At 43.5% G+C, this 24,434-nt stretch overlaps 2 protein-coding genes across 2 annotated transcripts; both read right to left on the bottom strand.

The window, feature by feature from the left end:
- Positions 1–216: 216 nt before the first annotated feature.
- On the bottom strand, positions 217–6,491 carry LOC142380592 (meiotic recombination protein REC8 homolog). Its single transcript, XM_075466504.1, has 15 exons — positions 6,359–6,491; positions 6,201–6,276; positions 6,003–6,123; positions 5,798–5,879; positions 4,417–4,484; positions 4,243–4,321; positions 4,045–4,162; positions 3,779–3,962; positions 3,117–3,321; positions 2,566–2,729; positions 2,422–2,464; positions 2,101–2,185; positions 1,917–2,006; positions 1,698–1,807; positions 217–624 (listed from the first exon to the last, which is right to left on the bottom strand). The coding sequence occupies exons 1-15, from the start codon at positions 6,489–6,491 to the stop codon at positions 521–523; spliced, it is 1,662 nt and encodes a 553-aa protein (XP_075322619.1). The 3' UTR covers positions 217–520.
- Positions 6,492–7,978: 1,487 nt separating this feature from the next.
- Positions 7,979–23,702, bottom strand: setdb1b (SET domain bifurcated histone lysine methyltransferase 1b). The gene is made up of 25 exons (XM_075465621.1): positions 23,575–23,702; positions 21,914–22,117; positions 21,662–21,828; positions 21,513–21,556; positions 19,715–19,841; positions 19,462–19,632; positions 19,120–19,321; positions 18,966–19,039; positions 18,684–18,874; positions 18,074–18,203; positions 16,940–17,282; positions 15,590–15,694; positions 14,264–14,600; positions 13,905–14,166; positions 12,739–12,829; positions 12,533–12,649; positions 12,163–12,332; positions 11,836–12,060; positions 11,028–11,198; positions 10,206–10,336; positions 9,943–9,962; positions 9,726–9,844; positions 9,381–9,637; positions 9,203–9,291; positions 7,979–8,288 (listed from the first exon to the last, which is right to left on the bottom strand). The coding sequence occupies exons 1-25, from the start codon at positions 23,589–23,591 to the stop codon at positions 8,171–8,173; spliced, it is 3,882 nt and encodes a 1,293-aa protein (XP_075321736.1). The 5' UTR covers positions 23,592–23,702; the 3' UTR covers positions 7,979–8,170.
- Between the last annotated feature and the right edge of the window lie 732 nt (positions 23,703–24,434).

The raw sequence follows: 24,434 nt of genomic DNA, 5'->3' as shown, positions 1-24,434 counted from the left end.
ATCCTCAGAGGAGAATCAAGATGTGTGAGGACGGGGAGGACAGATCCAGTTTCCCTCTCTCCTCCTTAACCCTCCGACATGTTGTGGCACACCTGTCCTGCTCTGCATGCTGCAGATACCTCTCACTTCTCAGCGGGCGCTTTCTTTACGGGAATAACTGACAGATTCTCGATGCTTTCTGTTTTATTGAACACAATATTTGAACAGAGGCTTCCTTCAGGGCAGAATCACATGAGCTGAGTGCATTAAAAGTGAATTAACAATAAAAACAGGTCTGAACTCTCATGAAGTGAAAAGAACGCGTTGGTCCCATCAGCAACAGATGACGCTTAAATCACATGGAAACACCTGATGAAATCTTTTAAAACCTTATTTCAAACATTGTCTACGAGACATCAGTAACAAACATTATACAATGTTAACCCACAAAAGAAGACTCCTGTGAGGGTTTGGGGTGTAGATCACTTGAATCCAGACTCATTTGGCCAAAAAGAGAACAAAAGTGGTGACGCTGAGCTTTTTACGAAGCCGGATGCGGACCTTCGTGGTTGGATCCTGGAAATATAAAGATGTCCCCGTAAGGCTCGTCCTGCTCCACACGCACCTGCCTGGCTGTTAAATCCTCTACAGAAAGACAAAGGTTAGGTTTAAGGTTTAGGTTCTCTATGATGAAAACACACACACAAATGCATCACGGTGGAGACGCTGAAGGTTTCTCACAGACTTGCTCTGTCTTAGACTGATCTTAAAACCCCTTCAGTGCAGTTTTTTGGTCCATTTGTGGAAAATAACAGACCGAGTGCCTTTATTAAAGACATTAGTGAGAGAGCTGGGGTGCATCCTGCGTCTGTCAGAGGTCCCGCTGATGCCTCTTCAACCTGAATAAGTCCACCTGCCCGGTAAACGCCTCACAGCTGGTGGTGTGTGTTAGAGGGAAAAACCAAACCGTGATGTTGTTAAGAACTGTCCACAGAGCTATGAGAAGGGTTTGTGTCAAGGCACAAATCTGTATCAGAAAGGACAACAATCATGGCAGGATTACATCAATAAGTGCTTAATGTTAGAATGATCAGACAAAAGCAATTCTTTGAGAAAGGGCCCATCAATGGGCCGTCGTGAATTTGTCAAAAGGAAGCTCATGACCAGTGGCTCTCTCCAGTGACAGCAGCATCTTCCTGTAGACAACAACCCAAAATGGACAGACAAGAAAACACTGGGATGGCTTCAGGATGACTCTTTTTGTGCCCGACACTCACCATCCAAACCGGCTGAAGTCGAACCTTTGAACAGAAAGTGTGTCAAGGTTTTGGGATTATCTGGAAGACCTGCGGCTGCCACTGCTGCCAAACTTCAATCGAGTGCGAAGTGAAGGGGCAGCGTACTTATGTAAAGGGGAATTTTAGTCTTTGTCTGGCTTTTAATGTAAAAAAAACCCAACTATTTTCTAAACTGCCATTGAGAAGAAAAACGCGTAGACGGAGAAGAAGCTCAACTCCAACTCCGTATTTCTTCATGAGCCACAGAACATTAACCACTCGTGTTCCAGGTCTCAGTCCTGCACTACCAGCAGTATCAAACAGCTCCACTCATGGCATCGTTTGGTGCTTTTGAAGCCTTGACGCAGCCTTTTTGCAAATTAAATAAAGTCTGACGTCATCACTCGGGGTCAACATGAGCGAGTGATGCTTCCGCCTTACCCAGCAGCTTCTGAAACATGTTGCTGACAGCTCTGCGGTCGGCCTCTGGCGGTAAAAGGGAATGAAAAACCACAGGCTCCAGTTCAAGCTCCGCCAACTCTGGCAACCACCTGGACACATCCAACCCATCACAGCACTTCAGTGTCAAAACCTGAATGAAGGCACAATTCTACTGGATGCATTTTACTGGACAGAGACAAAAAAAAAAAAAAAAAATACCCGGGAGATGCTGCCCCAAATCTTTCAGTCAACTCGTCCGTCACCTCTGGGATGTCCTGCATCGTAGAAACAGACCTGGAGATGATGGACCTGCCAACACACACACACACACACACACACACACACATGCTTGTAAGTGTGACCGCACCAACATAAACACAATGATCCGTCTTCTTTAACCCACCCTTCTCTCTCTGATGTGTGCACAGAGGAGATTTCTTGAGACACCTCCTGCTGGTCAGAGGCCTCCAGTGGCAGAATACCAGGAGCTGAACACACACACACACACACACACACACACACACACACACACACACACACACACACACACACACACACACACACACACACACACACACACACACACACACACACACAGATTAGAGGACTTTGCATATCCCTGTAGTTATTCCCTACAGACTGACCCTAACCCTTAACCAGAAGCGATGCATGCTTGACCTGACCCAAGGCAAAATGAGTCTCTGTTCCTCTGAAGCCATTTTACCTGAAATATCAAACATCTCTGATTCCACCATTTCTCTCTGGACCTGCACGCACACATGGATGCACAAAATCGGTTTACATTCTCGTCACATCCGCCTCCTCACACCTGAACAAACCAGTGTCACACATGAAGGCTCCGGCACACCTCTTCAGGGCTCAGCTCCAGTCTCTGCTCCTCTCTTTCTGCCATCAGCTCCCGCTCAGAGTCGGTGGAGTCGGGCCCTCGCTCCCCGACCAGAAGGTCCGGGCCCGAGAGAGGCGTGATGGTGGCAGCCCGTCTCCATAGAAACAGCACCTCGTCGGGCAAGACTGCGGGGGAAAATAGCTTTGTGGTTTATTTTTGAAAAGGTTGTTTGAGTCACGTCCTTTAATAGACCGGTAGCTGCAGCTGAACATGAGGAGTGTGAGTGTGTGTGTGTGTGTGTGTGTTTTTTGCGGGGGGGGGGGGTTTTGCACTTTATATAAGTTAATAAATTACTGCAACAACTTCAAGGAGGCAGCACAAAAATGGAGATTAATGAAAACAGCTGTGCACACAAAGAAGGCCGCAGCCCAGCGTTTAATAGAAGCGCAGAACATTACAGAAAAGAGCAGATGCACAGCTTCTCCTGTTGGTGGCCAGATGTTTTTTTTTTTTTTTTTTTTTTGGAGGGATATGAGGGTGCATTATTGTGTCTTCTAGGGTGTTTTACTGACAGCTGCAGGGGTTGTTGAGGAGCTCGGAGGCAGGTAGGATCTTGCCAGAGAAAGGCGGCGGGAGAGGCAGGCGTCTGGTCCCGATCAGAGGGTCGTTGATCTGCTCCTCGAGCTCCTCCTTCGAGAGCTGCGTCTCCGGGTCGAAGAAGGTCAGCTGCCTCCTCCTCCTCCTCCTCCTGCTCCTCGTCACCTCCGGTGGGACATCCTGGTGGTGTGAGGAGCGCTGATTTTTAATCTGGCTCCTTTTGTTTCACCGCTTCCCTTAATCTGCCATAAACCTTGTGAAGATCTATTTGTGCTCCAAACTGTGCAAAGTTAAACGGAACAAACACCCCCAATAAAGATAACGGTGTAAAAATGTAATTATTAGAATAATTTAAATGCCTATGTTCGACCTATATGTTCCCAGAAGATGTCAAGTGGTCCAAGAAGGCTGAAACTCCAACTGAACCGTTACCGGATCTGTGCCATCAATACTCATCTGTTGGTGCATCTTAAATGCTACTTGTTTGTTTAAGTTGGCCTAAATGTTTGGGATAACCTCGTCAGTGCGGGGCCTCATTAAAAGGCCATTGATACCCAAAAGGAGACCTTTTTTCTCTCTCGAAAGCTACTTATGGTTCACAGGCAACGCTTCGGTTTCATACTACAAAAGCTCGCACCTCTAACTCGGGACTTCTTGGACGTCTTTCACATTCCCCCGCTGCAGATGGCGACGAGGGGACCTCGGGCACAGAGACGGGGGTGAGCTGGTCTCTGAGAGGCCCGGGTGTTTCCACAGACGGAGCCGGCTCTTGCTGAGGCGACAACATGGCGTCCTCACTGGAGGCAGTAGTTGGCTGCAGTCTGACACGGGGCAGAGCGACAGTCAGCTGATCAGTGTGTGTCTGCGCAGGTGTCTCTGTGTGCATGAGGGTGAAGAAGTTACTCGGTGGTGGATCTCGTGCGCCTCTTTGTCCTCTCTTTCTCCTGCTCCCTTCCTCCCCTCTCCTGCTCCCTTTCTTGCTCTCCGGGAGTCACGTCTTCTCTCGGTAACTCCAAGCCTCCTGTAAAGAAACATTCCTTACCCCGACTTCTTTGTCCTCACAGACCTTTTATTGTTGGCCATATTTTCAGAAACACACACCTTCTGGGAAGTGACCTGCTTGTGCCAACAGGAAATCAATGGTGTCTGGATGCTGATCAATAAGGTCCTCGCCCTCAAACTTGAAGAGCAGCGAAGACAGAGGTGGACTATCACCAGCAAGATTCAAAATGTTTTCTATTTATTTTTTACATGAGCTTCATTTGGCAGCTGTACCTCTGCAGTGGGGATGGCAACAGGCTCCATCTCTCTCAGAGTGATGCTGTCCGGAGATGCAGTTATGCCTGAGAAAAACAGAACAGATAACATCATTAAAAAGCTGCTTTTTCAACAGCTACACGGCCCAATGAAGGCAGCAGCAATGAAACCCTCTGGCTGAGTGGAAATGGGTCGCACGACTCTCCCCGACACTTTTACATCAAGCTCTGTTCGTTAGGAGGATCTAGTTGAAGCTAAAGTTTCTTTCCACTCTGTTTTCCTGTCTGTTTATCGGTGTATCAGCATTTAGCTCAACTTTCTCAGCAGGTGAAACGCACTCGGCCGTACGCCTCGGGTCCATCTGCACTGTACCGAACCATCCGATCAGTTTGGCTGCATTTGGCCGAGTCTGAGCAGACGGCACACTGCAGTCACATCACTGACGTCGTTGGCGTTAGATCGGCTTTGTCGCTCTTAGTTTCATCTGTCTGCAGAATGCTGTTACAGGAGCTGGCCTGGCAGTTTCTATCCAGCCTTGTGAATGATTTCCACCTTGTGGTGAACTGTCTGTATTTGCTCTGCAAAGTTTTCTTTTTATGGTTCCATTTTAATGTGTTTAACTCCTGGAAAGTGGCTGGTGTGCAGGGGGGAGTTCATTTATTGAAGAAAAGACCCCACCATCAACCGCCTCCACTGTCTTCCATGTTGCCTCGCTTGACCTGTTTTCATTTGTACTCAGAGCTCCTTTGACCGCATCTTTTATTACCTGCTTATATAATCGGAGACGATGAAGGAATAGCCGACACTGTCACCGAAACGGCTTACATTTAAGCCCCGAGCGAGTGGTTTCTATGTATTAAAGAGCCGTAATTCCTCAACCCTTCCTCCATTTTTCATGTCTGCACCGTAAACACTCAGTTACCAATCAGTCATTCACCTGACTTTAGTATGAAGGCAGCTGCATTCAAAACATATAGTGTTCTAGATACATTTTCGAGATTTCCATAAAGCAGCATTTGTCAGTTACATTTGAACTTAGATTCAGATTCATCAGAGCTGAATCTAAGGTCCGAGATCACAGTATTTATTTAAAAAGATGCAACAAATACACAATATTCAACCAAAATTAAGACCAAAGAAATGCAATTCTACATTCAAGGCGCCAGTAATGATGTAATGCTGATATGTTTAAATAATCGCACCTGCCTTTTTTAGAGACAATTCATTCGATTTGCATTGATTTATCACGCGTGTAACTTTTATTTTGAATGCATGTAACATTGTAAGTTTCGATCTGTTTTCTCTATGGTGCATTTTCATGTCTTAATTGTGGATTGACTCAAAGCCCAGCGTATGTAATTGTGCTAATGTTGTGCAGCATATTAGATGATGATACCACCTTCCAGCTCAGCAGCAGCAGCAGCTGGACGGGCTGATTCAGGAAGCTCAGGAGAGGCTTCCCTCAGATACTCCCGGCTCATCTGAGAACCAAAAGCACAGAGCAAACAAGCTCACTTTGCACCAGTACGACTAATAAGATGTCTTCCAGCTTTGTCTTCCCTTACGAACGTCTGCTCGGTATTAATTACTGTCCCTGCTCTCACCTCTATCAGCGCACTGGGGCTGGGCATGGGATCCTGCAGGTGCATCACTCCAAAGAGAGGATCTAGAGCTCCTTCAGACTCCTCCAGTAGAGACAGGGCATCTGGCAGGTTCAGAGCTTGTCTGGAAGAAAGAACTTATGCTCAGCAGCAGGACACAGGAGTGAATTTGTGTTGCACCCTGCAAGCAAATGTTCCCACCTGCTGTGGTCATCCATGTGGATTTTCTGGGAGCTCCACTGTCTCAAAAGCTGAACCACAACAGACTGAAGTTCCTCTGGAGGGACACAAGTTTAGCATCGAGACCAGCACTTTCATCTCTCCCCCGGTCCCCCTTGCTACTGCCAACGCTTTCTTACCCAGGAGAATGGCACACTGACGGTGGTAGACCATGACCACGCCGTACTGGAGCTGGGAGGAGAGGTAGAGGGAGAACCGAGGCCGCGGCAGACCCGGTCGGGGCGCAGGGACCCGCTCCAGCACATAGTTCATGATGTCATCACTGAAGAGGCATCAACTTTATTAAAAACAAACAAAAACAAAAAAACAAGAGAAGACTGCAGGAATAATGACTTACCAGGTGCTCTTCACATTGACTTTCAGGAAGTCCCGGCGAGGAACTTTGATGCCTTTTGTAGCGACCAGCCTGAAACAAAGATTTGATGCTTTCCATCAGTTACTGAGACTAAAACCGGAGATTTAATGACGATGGAGTGAAGAACAGAACATGATGTGACTCAGCCCCCAACATCAAGTTACTCACACTTTTACATCTGGTGACAGAATGCGCAAATATCCAAAATCAATATAAAAATTAGTCTAATGGCTTTGATGTTTATTTCTTTTTTTTCTGTTTGTTTTTATTCATAACCATTTTCACAGCGAGCAAGAACACGGACCCTTCCACGGATGTGAAAAAGAGCCGAGAGGTTTAATATCTTCTAACATACACACACACACACACATCCATCTGAACATCGAAATCGTACCAAATTCATCTTTTTTTAAACGTTCAGCTAATGCTGTTCGACATGAAACTTTTTAAGAGATAAAACTGAAATTCAACCTTCATTTCTTCGTTTTAAATTTCCCCACGTGACTCTTTATCTTCAAAGCCGTAGATAGATGGAACTTCAGACACTGCTGTTGGGTTGTTTTGGCTTCAGCGGGTGTATTTTCAAACTTTACCATCGATGCACCTGCTCTCTGACACCCTCTTTTCTTCTTCCTCTCATCTTAACTGTACACCCAGAAATGTTTAAATGGAGGAAAAGCTTGATTTAAAAGTAGAAAAGTGGGAACACAGATTGTCAAGAGGAAAACATAGCCCGTACCAGGAGTTCCGCCTTTTAAGTCAAGCAACTGTATTTTTTCATTCAAATATCACTTATCCGACCTTTTCCTTGCGATCAAGTAAAAATTGAGCCTCAACTTAAAGAACAGTGAGAGGTTTGCCCTAAAAATGAGTTCTTCTCGCATCTTTTGGGGATTTTTGGTAGTTTTAGCTCAGCCTCACAAAATAAATAAGTCCAGGGTTCGCGCACAGAAAAAGAAAAAAAACTACAATATGAGCCACAGAGATTGTTCACCACTGATGGGCCGCCATAAACACATTTCTGCCACCACAGCTGCCCATTTTCACTCACCAGATCGTGGAGAAACATCCTGTATGGCGCTTTAAAACTGCTGGGTAGTAAAACATTTTGGAAACGTTTCAGACAAACCACTCGGTAAGGTTGGTTGCAGCTCCTGGTCCCGAGTGGGTCGCCTCCACTGTGTGAATGCAGATAAATGTTTATTTTAAAGGAAGCCGAGCCGATTGGTCAGCCCAATGGGGGCGGGGCTGTTAGAGCATCTGAAATAAGGCGGATTGAGCAGTGTAAACCATAAGAGCTGAACTGAAATATGAATTCTTTTTAGGATACGACGGGTCTGATTGACATGCACTTCTTTCAGATAAAAGTGCAGAGGCTTTGTTCATTCGAGAAAGTTTTATTCAGATATAAAGAAAACAGGCGACAACTCAGGAAACATGACAACATAAAACAAAATCACGAAACACGTGTAATAAAATTCACAGAACACAAAAAACTAAAACAAAGCTACAGTGTTGAGGAGGGGTTTTTTTTGTTGTTGTTTTTAAAGTTTCCTACGTCAGGAGTCCAGATGGATCACAGCAGTCTTCCTCTGCACTCTGTGGATCCGCAGCAGCACAGCAGCTCTTTACCCTCCACGCTGCCCACCTCGTAGTTGTAGTCCCAGGTGAGCTCCGTGCCCGCCCGGATCCGCCTGCACGGGGACACGAGAAGGGAAAGTAAGAGCAAGAACAGGAGCACGTCCCAACGCCATCATGGAGACAGCAGTTGCTAATGGAAGAGTTGATGGTTCAACCCGGCTTTTCAGGTTTGCCCACAGAATTCTGACTGTGTGAATATGGGAATGAGCAGCAAACCATAAAACACTTCAGATGCATTTATATTACATTTCTACAGCCGGGACTATCGAAACAAACCTTTTTACAATAAAAACAGGCTAAAACATTTCTATAAAACACAAAGAGTGACACAACAACGGCTCCATGCTTGTGTGATGCAACACTTGACTTAGATTTATTTGTTATGAGCAACAACTTTCTCCCATTGAGCTGATGCTCGTTGCATAATGAGTGATAGTAGCTGACATATGTAACGGTGCCGCTTCGCATCTGATGATCCATAAAAAGGCATATTCTGTTTTTACTTTGTTATTACATTTTCTAAACAGAACATCCGTGTTTCAACATGGTCCGCGCTCCGCTTAACTCTCTGATGTAAAGGATCCGTAAAGCAGCGTTCAAAATGCCATGAAATTCGAGGTTGTAGTTGTTCAAGCTTCTGACGGCTCCCCAGAGCAGCAGAAAGCTCGGCTCATCGGTTGCATGCCATTTACCCAGACCACCATCCTTGTAAGAGCTTACATGCACAAGAGGACAGTCAAGTTATTGACTAAAACAAGTGCGCGTCCTACGAGGCATACTGACACTTCTAACTTTCTGTGAGAGATCATCGTACATGTGAACGTAGCTGCATTCACTGCACAGGCTGCGATAGTAAAATTAGGATTTTATTAGAGCTCACAAATGCTGTGTGTGTGTGTGTGTGTGTGTGTGTGTGTGTAAAGATCTTTCATGACATGGCACCTTTACTGACTGCGACAAAACTCACTTGCTGGCAAAGAACGCCACCCAGGGGAACCGTAAGTCGTGTGTGTCCACAAACACATTCTGGACGAAAAGATTAGGACTGCAGCTGTGCTGTAACACGGAGAGAAGGACGAGGGGAGAATGTTAGAGGAAAAACCTGCTTTTAGGTGACACACAATAAGATAATGTCAACATCTTACATTGAGGTTACGCCCAAGATTCCCCTCCAACTTGGCATCGATGATGTAGCAGGATTCTTCCCCGTCGAAGAAGAGGCGGGTGTTTCTGGGAGCGTTTTCTCCACCTCCTCCACTCGGCCCCTGCTGTCCAGGTTTCCCCCCCTGACCCCCCGACCCTCCCATGACTCCAGGCGTACCAGTTTTAACCATCATACTGTGGCTGTTTTTCAGGGCGATGCCTCGAGTAGATTTCACTGCCACCTGCTTTTTGGTCACACCTGAAGCAGGAAGAAAGAGAAGAATGAAAAGATGAAACGGTGAAAAACTGCGCAGACTGAGACCCAGATCCCGTTTCCCTCCGTGTACCTGTAGTGATTTTCTCCCTCTCCTTGTTGTCCTCAGATCCTGAGCTGATGGTCTGAACATCGTCGCTGTCTGAGAGAGTCATCACATCCTGCTTCTTCACCAGTTCTGCCTTTATGTGGCTTAAAATAATAATAATAAAAAAAATAATTAAAAAAAATCTGTCAATCTTTACGTCATTGTTGGATCATTTTTGCATATTTTGGCATTTCATACATACCTCTTGTTGTCTCCAGTTTCCTGTCATGGACAAACAGTAAAGGAAGGGTTATCTATCATTATGCAATGCAGTTATGATGCAAAATCCATTTAAAATCAGAGTCCTCTTTACATTTGTCCTGTTAAAAACGTCACATGACGTCTTCAGTTGCATCTAAGATACTTATTTTTATAATAATGTTATAAAGGAGCTGCATTCCCTCCATCTGAAATAAAGCCCCATTAATCGTTATTATTTCTGCTGTTTTTCTTTTATCTACACACCTTCTTCAGCCCCTGGCTCGTCAGCCAAGACGCCACTTTGCTTTTTCCCGTCTCCTCTGGCATGGACGGTGGCTTCTCGTCATCTGTTGCTTTCGCTGAGAGGCTCAATCCGTCCTTACTGTCCTGACTCCCTGAAGTAGGAGGGCGAGCAGCAAGCGTGAAGAAAAAAAAAACAAAGAAATTCTCCGAACCAGACTTTGACTCACTTTGACTTAGAAAATACTCCAGCTGACTTAAAGTAGTTTGTATAATGACGTCATGAGAGAAAACCATTGTTTATTGGGTCTGCAAATACCTACAATTTTTATATTCGTTTCATATTGAACCATTAAGTGAACAACAGGTGTCACGAGAAGCTCATAGTGTGTTAGATTATGTTCAACAATGTTAATTTGGTCGTAACCAATTAAGAGAAAAATAGAAATTTTTTATCTCGCATGATATAAATGATCTTTTCAATCACCAAAACACACTAATTTTTCCTCCTCGAAGATCTTTGCAGAACTTCTTTTTAAACTCGTCTTTCAATGGACAGGTACTACAGCACGTTTATTTCTTGTAAACATATCCATGCTTTGTAGTCTTTAAAAACTCAGCTCCTTAAATCATTAAATTTCTTTTGATTGTTCTTTTGACGTAGCATCATAAACAAAGTCATTTATCAAGATTTCATCTGCCACGTGAGAAAACGGGAAGGAGAAAGTCTGAATTTGCAAGGAGAACATTGCGAAACTGTTAATGACTCAACCGGCTGCCAAGCAAACACCCTTTAACACACGACCATCTTCTCCGAGTTGCGTGACAAATGTGCAGCGAGCTGACCTTCCTTGGTGCCTTTGAGCTGACCACGTGTGGTGTAACTCCTCCACACAGAACTGGAGCTGAAGTAGCTGTCCTTCACAAACGTGTCATCGGAACTGTCGCTTTCATCTTCGCTCTTTGAGTCTTTGTCCTCATCGTCGTTGCTGTCGTCTGACGAGCTCGAGTTTTGGGCTGCGAGAAGAAGAAAAAAAAAGGGAGATGCACAAAGAGATACATTGGCTAAGGTTTGGTGAGAACAAACATGGCAGAGAATCTTCTCATGTCTGGCGGGTGGAGATACACAGATATTAGACTTTCTTTTTTTCCCTTTAAGTTCACATTCAGATTCAGTCTTGTTCTAAATTTCTTTCCAAGTTCTCCGTCAGTGGAAACATAAAGAACTCCAGCTTCCTGGTTAAAGGTATTTCTTCCAAATCCAACATAAAAGGAATTCCAGCATATCCCGGCAGATTATTTTGGCCTCATTTCTTTTTTAATTGGTCTCAAAATATAAAAGCACAAGAGAGAAAAGGTTTTTTAAACAAACGTTTAACTTAAAATAAAGTGCTGTATTTTGTACATTTGGGTTGTCAAAAAAATGTCGACCACGTGTTATCACTTTAATCAGCTTTAACCATCATCTGACCAGTGAGGTTTTAATTATTTATTTATTATGTGGGGTTGGAAAACGCACCGTCCGCATATCACTAAGAAATCTGATCCCCTGAGAACCGATCAGAGATGCCCCACACTGAAAATCAGCCGACCAATCGGAGCAGACTTACTAACAGGGACTGCCATGATCTCCCACCGCTCCGTTTGTACTCACCTGGCTTGGGTGGTCGCCCCCCACCGCTGCCTGATACCAAAGCAGATGGCTGGATTTTTATCCTGGACATATCCACGCCGCTCCCGTCGCTGTCTGAACAGTGAGCCTCGCTCTCATAGCCCTCCTTAAAGTTCTCCACACTCTCTATGTGGTCGAGGTTGGCAAAATACTCGTCACCCATCTCTAAACCTTCTTTGTCGGCAAAGTCGTCTGTCAAGATTTTGCCTGTAAAAGTGTCAGGAAACAATGCGAAAGATGTGAATTTCAAACACGAGGTCCGCCTCTGCCTGTTTTCCACCACCTATAATTCCAAGTTTGTTTGCTCACCGGCATAAATGCAGACAAACGAGCCCTTGGCCACGTCATCCAGACATCGGATGCCCCAGCCTTTGTTCTGAGTCTTGAAAAGTTGAAGACGGACCTGTAGGCCGTGCTGCACCAGTCGGTTAGTGCACATCTGAGCACAACATTTGCACCTTTTATTACACTCGTAGATCCTAAGGGACAGCGGGGGGGGGGGGGGGGGGCGGGGGGGGGGGGCGGGGGGGGGAAAGCGAAGAGAAACATGAGAACCAAATTAGCCGTTATACTCAAGAGTAACTGTCTTCTTATAAGATTATGAAGGGTCAGAGTGAGTTAAGTCTTTCTGCAGACTCCACAACAAGTGGAGAGGCTTTAAGTATGTGCAGTGTCTGACCCTGTGGGAAGGCACTCCTCCAATCGCTTGTACAGATATCCAGCGCTTTGGTTGACCTGTCCCCCCGGTGTACAAGCTGTAGCCTGAAGGGTCAGCTGGTGGCAAGAGCATTTGGACCTGCAATTAAGACATAAAAATATCAAGATCACCTCGGTACACAAATTCAGTCAATCAGAAATGTCAGACATATAAAAAGCTTCACTAACTTATCTCGACAGCCATCAGTGCAATCGCACCCAATCAGGAAGTCTGCACTGGTGTTAATAAATACTCCGTCTTCAGGAATACGCTCTTTACCTTAAAGAGAGGAGAAGAACATCAGTCAGCCTCTCACAGAATCCATCTTGATTGTACAAAGCAACGTGCATTCAGCTGCAGGTACTGTGTATTAAGACACAGGGGTGAAGTCTAAAGCCGGGGGCTTTTTAGAATCAGCACGCCTTCAACTCGAATAAACAGCTGAAATTTAAGGTAATGGACCGCTTTAATCCATCTGTCTATTAAAAAATAAATTGGGACCAGATTGAAAACATCAGCTGGCCTGACCGGCGTGATGAGCACAGAGCACGACACTGTTATTCCCTGCAGTGTATCACTGTGGAGGACAACGGATACTTTATATAAAAACTTAGCTTTGTGCTAATTTTTTAATCTAAAAAGAACATTCAAATGTAATTTAAGTTAGCACTTTAATCTCTGCACCTATTCAATTAATAACAATGAGGCATAAGGTAATTAGGCCTATATTTCAGCAGTCAAAAACACAAGCTTTTACAATTCAGCAGACACAAAGCTTATTGTAAAATAATTGTTTTAACACTGGTGTTAAAACAATTACCATCATGCTCTGCAGCAGAAAGCCAAATCACTACTGAAGGTATGACAGGTTTTTTTCAGCCCCGTCTCATAAGAAAACATGTAACAGATGCGTTTGTCCACATCTCGTACTCAACTAAACTGCGAGATGGTAACGCATCACCAGGCTGTTGTGCTCTGTAAGGCAGCCTTCGTGGGCCATGAGGGAATGGAGAGCGAGGAACAGTAAAATTGTCGGTCCTTTTAGAAGGAACAATGTCTGACATCGATCCCCTAAGGAGGTTATACAAGTCACAAGGTGAGTATTGATTCGAGTATTCTTAGTCACTGTAGTTTTTTTCCCTCCTTCTACTAAAAAAAAAAAAAAAAAAAAAATGCATATAAATTATGTCCCAAGACCAGTAAACATCCCAAAAAATTTGCTCTCCCTTAAATCTTCACGATCTGATCAGTTCTGTCAGTGGTCATCTTTAGAGACTAAACATACCGTGATGTCTCATTTCTGCACAAACCCCAAATAATGTCTCCTTTGGAACAATCTCAAAGTCATTCTTACTGTAGGTTACTTTAGGAGGCGAGGTGGTATCAATCTCATTGACACAGGAAAGTGGGATGTCCTCTTTTCCACTAGTGATGTCAGGAATGTAATAGAAGGGCCTCTGTGGCTGGAAGGGCCGGTCGACGAGCACATAGGGGTCTAGACAGAACATCTCTAAGAATATAAAGTCACAGCGGGTCTGGAAGAGGTAGTGCTGGATCTCTGCCATGCTACGCAGGCAAAGTCCGCACGGAGCCTTGTAGATCACATGGAAAGACATCTGGAGGGTGGACACGTAAACGGGGGAGGTTATACAAGACGAACAGAACTTAAACAACAAACAAATTTGTCCTCAGCAGTGTTGCTGTTGCGTTTACCTTTCGGTTGACTTTACGTCGACCCGTCATACGTCTGAAATCATACAGCAAAGGTGTGAGGAGGGGGTTCTTTCCTCGGTGCATGTCCGATTTTACTGGTCGGACACGATTCAGACAAGCAGGCTGACACGCGTGTGCCAGGTAGAAGATGCGGTCTGTCGGGGCTCTGTATGAAGGCTGCTGAGGGATGGTGGCCATCGTGTGTGCCATAGGAGGAGGAGGAGGAAGAAGAGGAGGAGGAAGAGGATGGGCAGCGGGAGGCAGAGAGGGCACCAGTCTCTGAAACGACTGAGGGAAAGTGACCGTAGGAGTGTTTGGAATGCTCAAAACTCTTCCACTATGAATGAAAAAAGATAAGAAGACACAAATTGAAATCAATACCTTCTACTGAGCTCATAAAATGAGGCTCATTTATGTGCAGCATATCATTAAGTCCCACAAACGGTTAGGACAAATAAAAACAAAATACAATGAATTGCAAATCATTATGTATTCAACTTGACATAATGAAGAGACAGCGCATTAAAAATATATGCTCACTCAATTTGATTTCAGCACCGTGTTAACAAAATGAATAAAAAAAAAAAAAATGTGGGGGCATGTTCACCACTGTGCTGCGTCAGCTCTGATAAACAAATGTCCTACTCCTGACCGATATCAGATTCTACGTTCCAAATTCCAGTTTGGGACGTCCTTTGTCAACATTTTTTTTAATCACAATGCACCAAATGTTTACAACAGGTCTGTACTGCAGTCTGGCCAGTTGAGTAACTGGACTCTTACAGAGTTGTGCTGTTGTTGTGAAACTAGGGCTTTTCTGGAAGAATCTATGAAAAGCAAGATGTCTGACAAACACCGCTGCTTTGTTATCTTCTGCCTGCCTATATGTTGCTTTCCACTTGTTATTGATAGTGCAAATATGTGTGCATTTAGTAAAGTGTCAACATAAAATCAGTCGTCATTACAGATAGAGAGATAAAGCCTCATCTGCCATGCCAACAAATGATTTCCACTACATCCCGCCCTGCCTGCTAGGCTCTAGTCTGGAGTATTTCCAGTTGTGAGAAAGTAAGCATGTTAAGACTCTGCTGCTGTGTGGTGCATGTGTGAATAACTCTCTCAGGACTAAGTCCACACATTCTGTTCGTTTGTAAAAAAAAAATAAATGAACAAAGAAATGGCTACCAATGGAGTCACAGTCACACAAAACTGATGTTTTGTCTTTGAGCCATTTTTAATAAAAGGGTCTAAATTAGTTTCGCAAATCCCTTCATTCAGTTTTTATTTACCGTAAACACACAAAGTTGTACAAAAAGGTGACCTCACCTTGAGAGGGTGGTGGATGTAAACTGCAGGAGTTTGGAGGCGTGGGTGCCCCCCACCCCGGGGATAAACGGAGAAGTACTTTTCTTTGCCATCTGGTGTTTGTTCCTTTAAGACAGTTAGGAGCAACACATGTAAATATGTAATAAAAGTTAACACCCCAAACCCTGAAACCACATTGTATTGTTACATACAGTAAAAGAACAAATAAATATATAATAAAAAAGGGCTGGAAAAAAGGTCAAGTTAAAATCCTTTTACTGTTAATGTTTTGGGAGAACCAGTTGATGGTTAGCTAACGGCTATAACGGTAACTTAACAGTATTGTTGTTTTCTGGAAAAAACAAAACAAAAATAACTGGCACTTACCAAGGGCAGCCAAGTTCTGCCACTGGATTTCTGCATCTTCAAACATCCTGTGAAAGTTTACTCTTACTTATTCTTTTCTTAGTCCGGCTCAGCTTTAGTTTGGCTGGCGATAACAAAGTGTACGTTGGAGCCAACTGTACCACACTCACTTCTCCAAATCCTGCCTTCGTTTGTTGACCAACACAGGTCCACACTTAGCTCTGGAGCTTTAGCGGAAAAGTGAATATATAATAGATAGCCCGCCCCTATATTAAAAGTTTTTCTCTTTCTCTCACGATCGCGCTCCGTACTAACTCAAAGTTAAAAGTTGTGTTAGCCGTTTGGCAGGTAAAACAGTTCAACGTCCAGGGTGCAGAGAGGCTCTTTATCAGTGACATGTCCAATAATTTGCCATCTGATGTACACAAGAACTGCGATCGCTCCTTTACTTTTACTGCTCTATCTGCAGTCTCTGTCTGCCCATATAGTCTTAAAGCCATGCAAGTGTTAGTTGTTCCTGCTAGCTCGTACTGGTGAAAACAATAAAATTGACATTCCAGTTTTCCTGCTGCTCCTCATCAAGCCGCCAAGCTCGTACATTTTTCGCTGGCTGCTACCACACATGACAATCAAGGAAGGAAATGCTTTGAACTTAATTTCTCTTCAACCAGTAATCAACAAAGTATCAGAAAAACCTGAGTCTTTGACCCCTTTAGTGAGAGAACGTGTCTGTTCTGACACTGGTTGGGTCCACTTGGAGGGTAGGATCACTACAAATCAGTATGAAGTTGCTATGATTGATCAGTTTGATCCTTTGATAAAACATTTCAATAAAAACGAGTGTGAAAATGATCTGATTGATGAAGCTCTGACTGAACATTTGCAGGATTGTAATGCTATTCTGGTCAACAAATACGACTGTATCGTAGCCTTGCTTTTAGTATATAACGATTTTAACTATAATAGCATTAGTAGTGTCTGTAGCTTTTTTATAAGCAGACTTACTCAACACGTGGTGGCTGTACAGTTTGTGTGCTGTGGGGGGTTTGCTGGGGCTGCTGGGGCGGCTGGAGCTGCTGGAGCTGTTGGGGCTGTTGGGGCTGCTGGAGCTGCTGGGGCTGTTGGGGGTGCTGGGGCTGCTGAGGCTGTTGAGGCTGTTGAGGCTGTTGAGGCTGTTGAGGCTGTTGGGGCTGCTGGGGCTGCTGGGGCTGCTGGGGCTGCGGGCGTTGTTGAAGCTGTGGCGTTGTTGAAGGCTGACTGGGTGAGGCCGGCGGTGCTTTGACAGGTGACCCTCCAACATGTTCCACCCCGGTGTACTGAACTACTGGACCTTTACTTCTTAATGCCCCTAGAGATTAAAAAAAGGCCTCTAAATAATTAGTCAACATTAAATAAACAACACACACGACTAAGGATGCTCACATATCATCTTAACAGAAAGCCTTTTCCAAGTGAATTTTTCATGAATTATTAATGTGTTTTATTGCATCTCTTTTCAAAATAGGTCTCTTGAGAATGAGCCTCCGTGTATCAATGGCTTTACTTGTATAAATGATGGTTAAATAACAGAAAATGTATTAATACTTTAATTATACCCAAACATTATGGAGAGCACTGCTTTAATATGCAGTGCTCTCCATAATGTTTGGGACAAAGCCACATTTTTCTTTGAGTTGCCCCCCTGCTCCTCAGTCTCATCAGTTGTGGAAGTCTCACCGGTTCATTCTTTCCTCTTAATGATGTTCCAGACAGGTCATGTTGATAATCCTACAGTTTGACCAATGTTTCTAATGGTTACTCTTGTTCTTCAGCCTCATAACAGCTTCTCTGACTTTCACTGACACAGCTACTCACCTCATGTTGAATAATGGCAACTTTCACGGTGGCCTGTAATGAAGGGACTATGTATAAAAAGCGTTGTCATTTCTACACAATGGAACTGAAATATATTAAAACTACTTAAAATTAAAGTCTGGCCTGAGCACTTTAATCATGTCCGAATTGTTTTTATTTAGAATTTTACGCCTAACGAACAGAGGGGGAACTCAAAGAAACACGCGACTCTGTCCCAAACACTTTAGCTCCACAGTAGTGTTTATATCTGTGTGGACGTTGGTCTGAAGGGGTGTGTTGCGTTACCCATGTTAGGCCTCGTCCTCTGCTGGCCAGCCAGCTTCTTCTCGTGGGTGTTTGCTGTTGTCATTTTCAGGTTGAACATGGGCTCCAATCTGGTGGATCCTCTGTAAATCCACTCACTCCTCTTGTCATCCTGCTCAACACCACGCGACACAACAAATTCAGCCTGTCAACTGCTGCAGACAACAGTTATTCAGATATTTATTCAAACCGGAACACCTTCTCACTTGCAGTCATAGTAAAGACGGTTTCATCTTCACCCCATCGAGGGCTCGTTTACCGTCTGCATCGAATCTCACCCCACAGAGAGGGAACGATTTGGGGTATTTGATCAACACAGACACTTGCGTGCAAATTTGTCCTTTGGTTTTATAGTTAGCTTAAGTGAGGTTTTAGTGTTAGTCGAGTTTTAAATTGCCTAAATCATCTGAGACGAGGTATTTCCTTTGAGTGTTGTTACCGTGGTTACAAATGTCATTGTCTATTACACGGTAAGAGGACAAAACCCCATTTACATGTTGATGTTTTCTTAGTTTTAGTTCTCATCTCAGGATAAAAGCTGTTTGCTGAATCTTTGTCACAAAAATAAGAAATAATTCTGGCGCTGGCATACCAAAAAGAGAATCTTGACCAAGCTGCCATCCACTTCCTCCACTTTGCTCTTCCACCAGGTTCCCTCCCACTCCGTTTTGATTATCTGGCCGACTTTCAGGAGCACCATTGGCCTGCTGGGATAGGCTGAGATGTACTCCTCGATGAAGTCTCGACAAGAAGCATCTTCGATGTCCTCCCAAGTATGTTTTACTATCAAAAGAAATAATCTTATTTTATTTACCCGTTTCCCACAGACAAGGGCTTTTCTTTAGATCAAAGAAAACCTGAGAAATGCTCCTACATGGTCTGCAAACTGGGTAGAGTTCAGGCAGTATCACATATGAAGCGTAGCCGTCGTCAAAGAAGATCAGAAATCTGAAACACACACGGGAACATTAATGAACTCACGTAGTAAATCGGCACCTGAACACGTCTTCAGATTTGTTTCCACCCACCTCATGCGATTCTTGGTGTTGGGCATCTCTGCTACGATTCCTGCATAGAGCCACACCAGGTTGCCGTCCTTGTACTTGGCGACTACACGAGCCCCGACAAACAGACTCTCCAGTGTTGGGTTATAGTCAAACGCCACATGATTTCCAGACAGCAGACTTTTGCCTTTATCAAACTTCACTTTATACTTGAATATGCCATTTCCTGCATACAGACAAATCAGAGATACAGCAAGTTGAGGAAAAAAGGGGCCAAGTGCAAAATATTTCAGCAGCCTGAAGCGCTGAATGCTTAAAATGACTTTCAAAGTAACTCAAAAAAGAAACCAGAGGAGGAAAACACACCAACAGGGTTGATAGCAACGAGGGTGCCTCTGTGCCACGTCTTAGTGCGTTTCTTTCCTAAAATGCTCATTCCGATCTTGAGCTCATCTTCCTTCACGTTAGGGTTCGGCTGGGTCAGAGCTTGAGATGGAGCCTGGGATACGAACACTGACGGTCCTGAACTCTGAATGCCTGAAGGGTCGAAAAGCCAAACACATTGGTATCAATTATGCCTCCTAAAAGGTGTGACACGTGTACCTTAGTGTGTGCTCACCTGACAGAGCTGAAGACTGTGCTGAAGGTCGAAGCAACGAAGCAGCAGGTGAAGCCTTGCAGGCAATTTGGACCAACTTCTGCACCTGCTGGGAGGTTTTTTGTAGAACTGCGGAGGCCTCTTTTAACTGGTGTCATAGATAGAGAACAGGTTACAGCAATGAGCAAAAGTCTACTTCATAACAGACATGAAAAGCTATTCTTTTATGAATGATCCATAACCTAATCAGCCAGGTGAATATCTTAAATGCTGAAAATCTTGTATGCTGCAGAACTTTGCAAAAAGATTTGTCTTAATTTCAAGAATTCATCTGCTTCTGGCTGCTTTTGTACAAAGCTTTACCCAATAATATTGTGGAAATAACATTATTTATTGCTTATCACTTGGAACCTATAATATACACTAACACTGATTATCCATGTCTTAGATTTAAGTCAATTTGTTTGAAAATATACACTGGAATACTAAAGTTTGGCCACATTTTGGCAAGTACCAGCTTATCAACACTTTTGCATTATTTTACTAATTCTTCCTTCAGAACTCTTAAAGGGTTCTGTAAGAATCTAGATCCATCTTGAGAGATCTGTCCACAGACTTTCAACTACTGAATGTTTAGGCCAGAGGTCTGTGGAGGCCATGGCAAAACCTTCCCATCTTGCCTCTGAAAGTCTTTTGCAGTCACACAGAGGCTTTCACTTCTCTTTCTAGCAAAGGTGTGAGCAGTTCTCTTTGAAACCGTTTTGTTCTTCCACAACTGAACATGACTGTTCCCGTTAATGATGTCTTATCCCTGCCCTTTTCCCCTTTCTGGGCACCAAATAAGCCACCTTCAGGCACGCATTACGCACCACTAATCGGATGCCAGTTGAACGTGGTGGTACCGTGCTAAAATGGCCACCTCGGTCCTTTTATGTAACATTTTGCAATGGAAATCTTTCTAGAAGGTTGGACCTTGTAACATTTACTTGGCAGGCAAATTAACCGTGGTTTCATTTGAGCATCTGATTAACTGGTCAGAAGAATGGTGGCATCAAATAAATAACAGCGCAGCATAGTTTTACCTTTGATGATCAGCCTGACCTAACTGTTTGTCACATGGGAATCAGAGAAAACTGAACTTAAATGTGTTATCCGTCGAATTATACAGCATTCTATCTTACTAAAATGGATCTCATCTTGTGTAGCCTGTCACCTTTTAAAAAGCTAACTTATTTGGTCTAAAGGTAGACAGGGATAAAACATTGACAGTCATGTGAAAAAGAAAGTTCACCCTCTTTAAGGTTTTACACAGGAGGACAACAGAAAGTATCATCTGGTCCTTACCAGCTATTAAAATGAGATAAATACAGCCTCAGAGGAGTCCAGGTCCTGCACCTGCTAAACAAGCCCAAATCATCAGCCCTCCACTCCCGTGCTTGACAGTTGGTATGAGGTGTTGGTGCTGATGTGCTGCTGTGTATTATGACCAAACATCTCCACTTTGGTCTCATCTGTCCAGCATAGTTCCAAAAGTCTTGTGGTTTGTTTTGATAGAAAAACCCAAGGTTTGCTGACAGAGGCTGTACTTTCTTTTTCACGTGACTGTGATTGTTTATCTTGAGTCTCAACAAAAAGCTAAATGTAATTCAAGAGATGGTTTTAACTGGCAGAGAGACTCCATCCAATAAATTTTTAAATATCAGGGAATTTTACATAAAGAGTGTTAATCAAATAACATAATTATTCAATCCAGACGGTCATCGGAAACAATAAGAGGTGAAGTATGGGAAAAAAAACAGACTTATTTCTATGCTCTCACCGCTGGGTCTTTGGCAGGAGTTAAAGTCTTCTTTGGAGGAACCACTGATGGTGCAGAAGAGAGGAGAAAGATAAATTATGACCTCATTATTTACAATGATTTGTAGCACTGAATGGTAACTCATCCCTTTACAAAACGCCACGACTTACAACAGCCCACAGCAATGACGTCATCGTCGTCATCATCATCTATCTCAATGACTTCAGAGGGCAGCGTGTTTCCTCCGCCTCCCTCGTCCTCCGAGCTGCTCTCACGGTAGACAAGGCCGTTCGTTCGATAAGCTGCCTTGACCAGCTTCTCACACTCTAAGACAGACCTACAGGAGAGTGGAGAGGAAAGACGTGAGCGGGTCTGAAAACACAAACACACCACTTGCTGAGGAAAAGTAAATTCCTTCTCACTGATTGGCATCGCTGAGAAGCATCTCTGTCTTCGTCTCCTCCTCCTCTTTCTGCTCCACCCACTCCTTAAGCTCGGTCAGCTGAGCCTTTTTCTTCCGCACAATATCACTGTTCTCCACAGCTTCTTCAATCCACTTCTTCAGCTCATCGAGAGAGATACCCAACTCCTCCTCCAGACTCGGGTCCCAGCCGTCCACCTCCATTCTGAGGAGGGAACACAAGTTCATCCATTTGCACAAGTTCACACACCTGCGGCAGTAGATGCACACAATGCAAGGTACTGGCCTTGTGTTTACAGAACAAACCCAGTTCAATTATATAAAATTCTGAACCTTAAACACAAATAACTACACCATTACTGAACAAAAACAGATGTCTGGTGGCCCTGCAAAACACAGCAACTAAATCATGGCTTCTGCAAAGGAAAGCAAAACAAAACTACAGAAACTTCAGTTATTTTCTGGGATGTTATGGTGATTTTGGTTTTGTTCAGTGGCATTTTGTTTCGTATTTTGGGACCACATAAAAATACCGATTAGTATAACAGTTCAGCAGCGCCACACGTCCTGATCGATCATCATAAAATGTTTCGGGTACGCAGGTGGGATTTGTTGCAGGACTGTGCAGTTTTTTTCCCGCTACATGGTGTATCTTTAACTGAGTGCATGTGGTTGTGAGAAAGTCATCCAACCTAAAAATCACGCTAATGTTTATTCAAAGTCTGATCTGCAGTGCCAGGATAAGTCTGTAAGGCCCAATTCAACTGTCATATTGACAGAATCGTTTGTCACGTATCATATAGTATCATTGCACTAACCTCCATTATTTCTCCAATCTTTGTACATGTGTATGGACTATATCTTGTGTTTGTACTGAGAGCTAAGTTAACCGGAGACATATTCCTTGCATGTGTGCACCTACCTGATCAACATTACTCTATCATCCTGTCTGAACAGGGCAGGTTTGTAGGGACAGTTGCTGTTTCTGATATCTCCTTTTGCATATAGCTTATGATCTTCCGAGGTAAAAACAGTACAAATGCATGCAAACTAATGAGACGAGTTGTAAAAATGTAGTAAAGATGCAAAACATCTTTAATCATTTAACGGATTGAAATAGATGAAGAAACAAATTTACGTATCAAAGGTTTTGTTTACAAGACAATCACACATGGAAAGAAGATGCACTTCACGAGTAAAAACATGGACGCAAATAAATTTGGATTGATAAGGTAAATGACTAACATCTGCTTTGCATATAAATCTATAAAACAAAAGAAAATAATTGTAAAGATGCTTCAGGAGTTAATTAAACGTTTGCCTTGAACTTGTTAGCACGAAGTGGGACACGTAGAAAAATCACATTTCTAATATAATAACAGGGATTAATAACCTATTATATGTCAGAGTGAGTGTTAAAGTAAACCGCCACGAGTTAATAAACACTTAATTGCGAGCAAGTTGGGCAGCGAGGAGACAAACCGCATCTTGATGCAGGAGGGAACATGCTAGCTCGTTAGCTTAGCATAAGCAAAAAAAAATGTCTCACATGAAGAATAACTGATGCAAGTGACTGGGAAATAAACACTTTTGTGTCGAGTGGAGTGGCTCACAAAGAAAAAACAGACGGTGCAACTAATACCTGATCTGAAAACCACTCACCCCTCACTGTTTTCCATCCTGTCTGGCGCAGATATAAAATTAGCTTTTTGCTAATGCTACCGGCTAGTAGCTACAATGGGATTCGCATGCTTTTGCATCCCAGGTTATCCGAAGTGGGCGGTGTCGGGTCGCTCTGATGACTGTGAAGGAAGAAAACTCCACCCACCGGAGGGGTTATCCATGTTTGTTGTCGGGTAATTTTACGTCAGCAACATGCTCCCCAACAATTTTTTAAAACCTTGTTTCTGGTATTAAATTCAAAAGGAGACTAACTGCTTTAAAAGTAAGCACATTTCAACTCACTCATCTGTTGTCTTTGCGCCGTTCTCTCCTGAATATTGTTCTAAAATGTTTGCTAAATCATTAATGATTTAGCAAACATTTTAGTCTTTAAAATTGAAATTCTACAGAGTCCCATCTCTTATGGAGAAGGAGTTTTAACCAAACATATTCCTCTCAACATTCGTCTGAGGTCCCAAACGTTAAGATCTTTGAAAAGCGGCTGTTTCAAGTGATGGATTTGGAGAGAAAAAACACACAAAAAAAGCACTAAACCCACTAAGTTTCCAAACTTCTTTCAAGCTGATTAAACAGATTATTTTGTGCTAAATCTCCAAAACAAAGTGAAAACATTTAAATGGAAAGAACTGAGCATCTGTTTTACATTGAGATCTTTTGAACATCTGCTCTTTGTTATTGTGGAAGGGACTGGCTTTTGTTTGCATCAGAGAGCTTCCACCGTGCAGATTCTGCTGTGATGAGCAGATGGCAAAGTCTGTCTTGAATATTTTCCCTGGAACAAATTAAGGTCAACTTTGTTTTGCTACTTTGTGCGGTGGAGCTGCGAGTAGTATTTCCAG

Source organism: Odontesthes bonariensis, chromosome 5 (assembly GCF_027942865.1).
Source record: "Odontesthes bonariensis isolate fOdoBon6 chromosome 5, fOdoBon6.hap1, whole genome shotgun sequence".
In the NCBI taxonomy this organism is placed as follows: Eukaryota; Metazoa; Chordata; class Actinopteri; order Atheriniformes; family Atherinopsidae; genus Odontesthes; species Odontesthes bonariensis.
The sequence above is the reverse complement of the archived record's forward strand: the minus strand, read 5'-3'. Positions and strand labels throughout refer to the sequence as shown.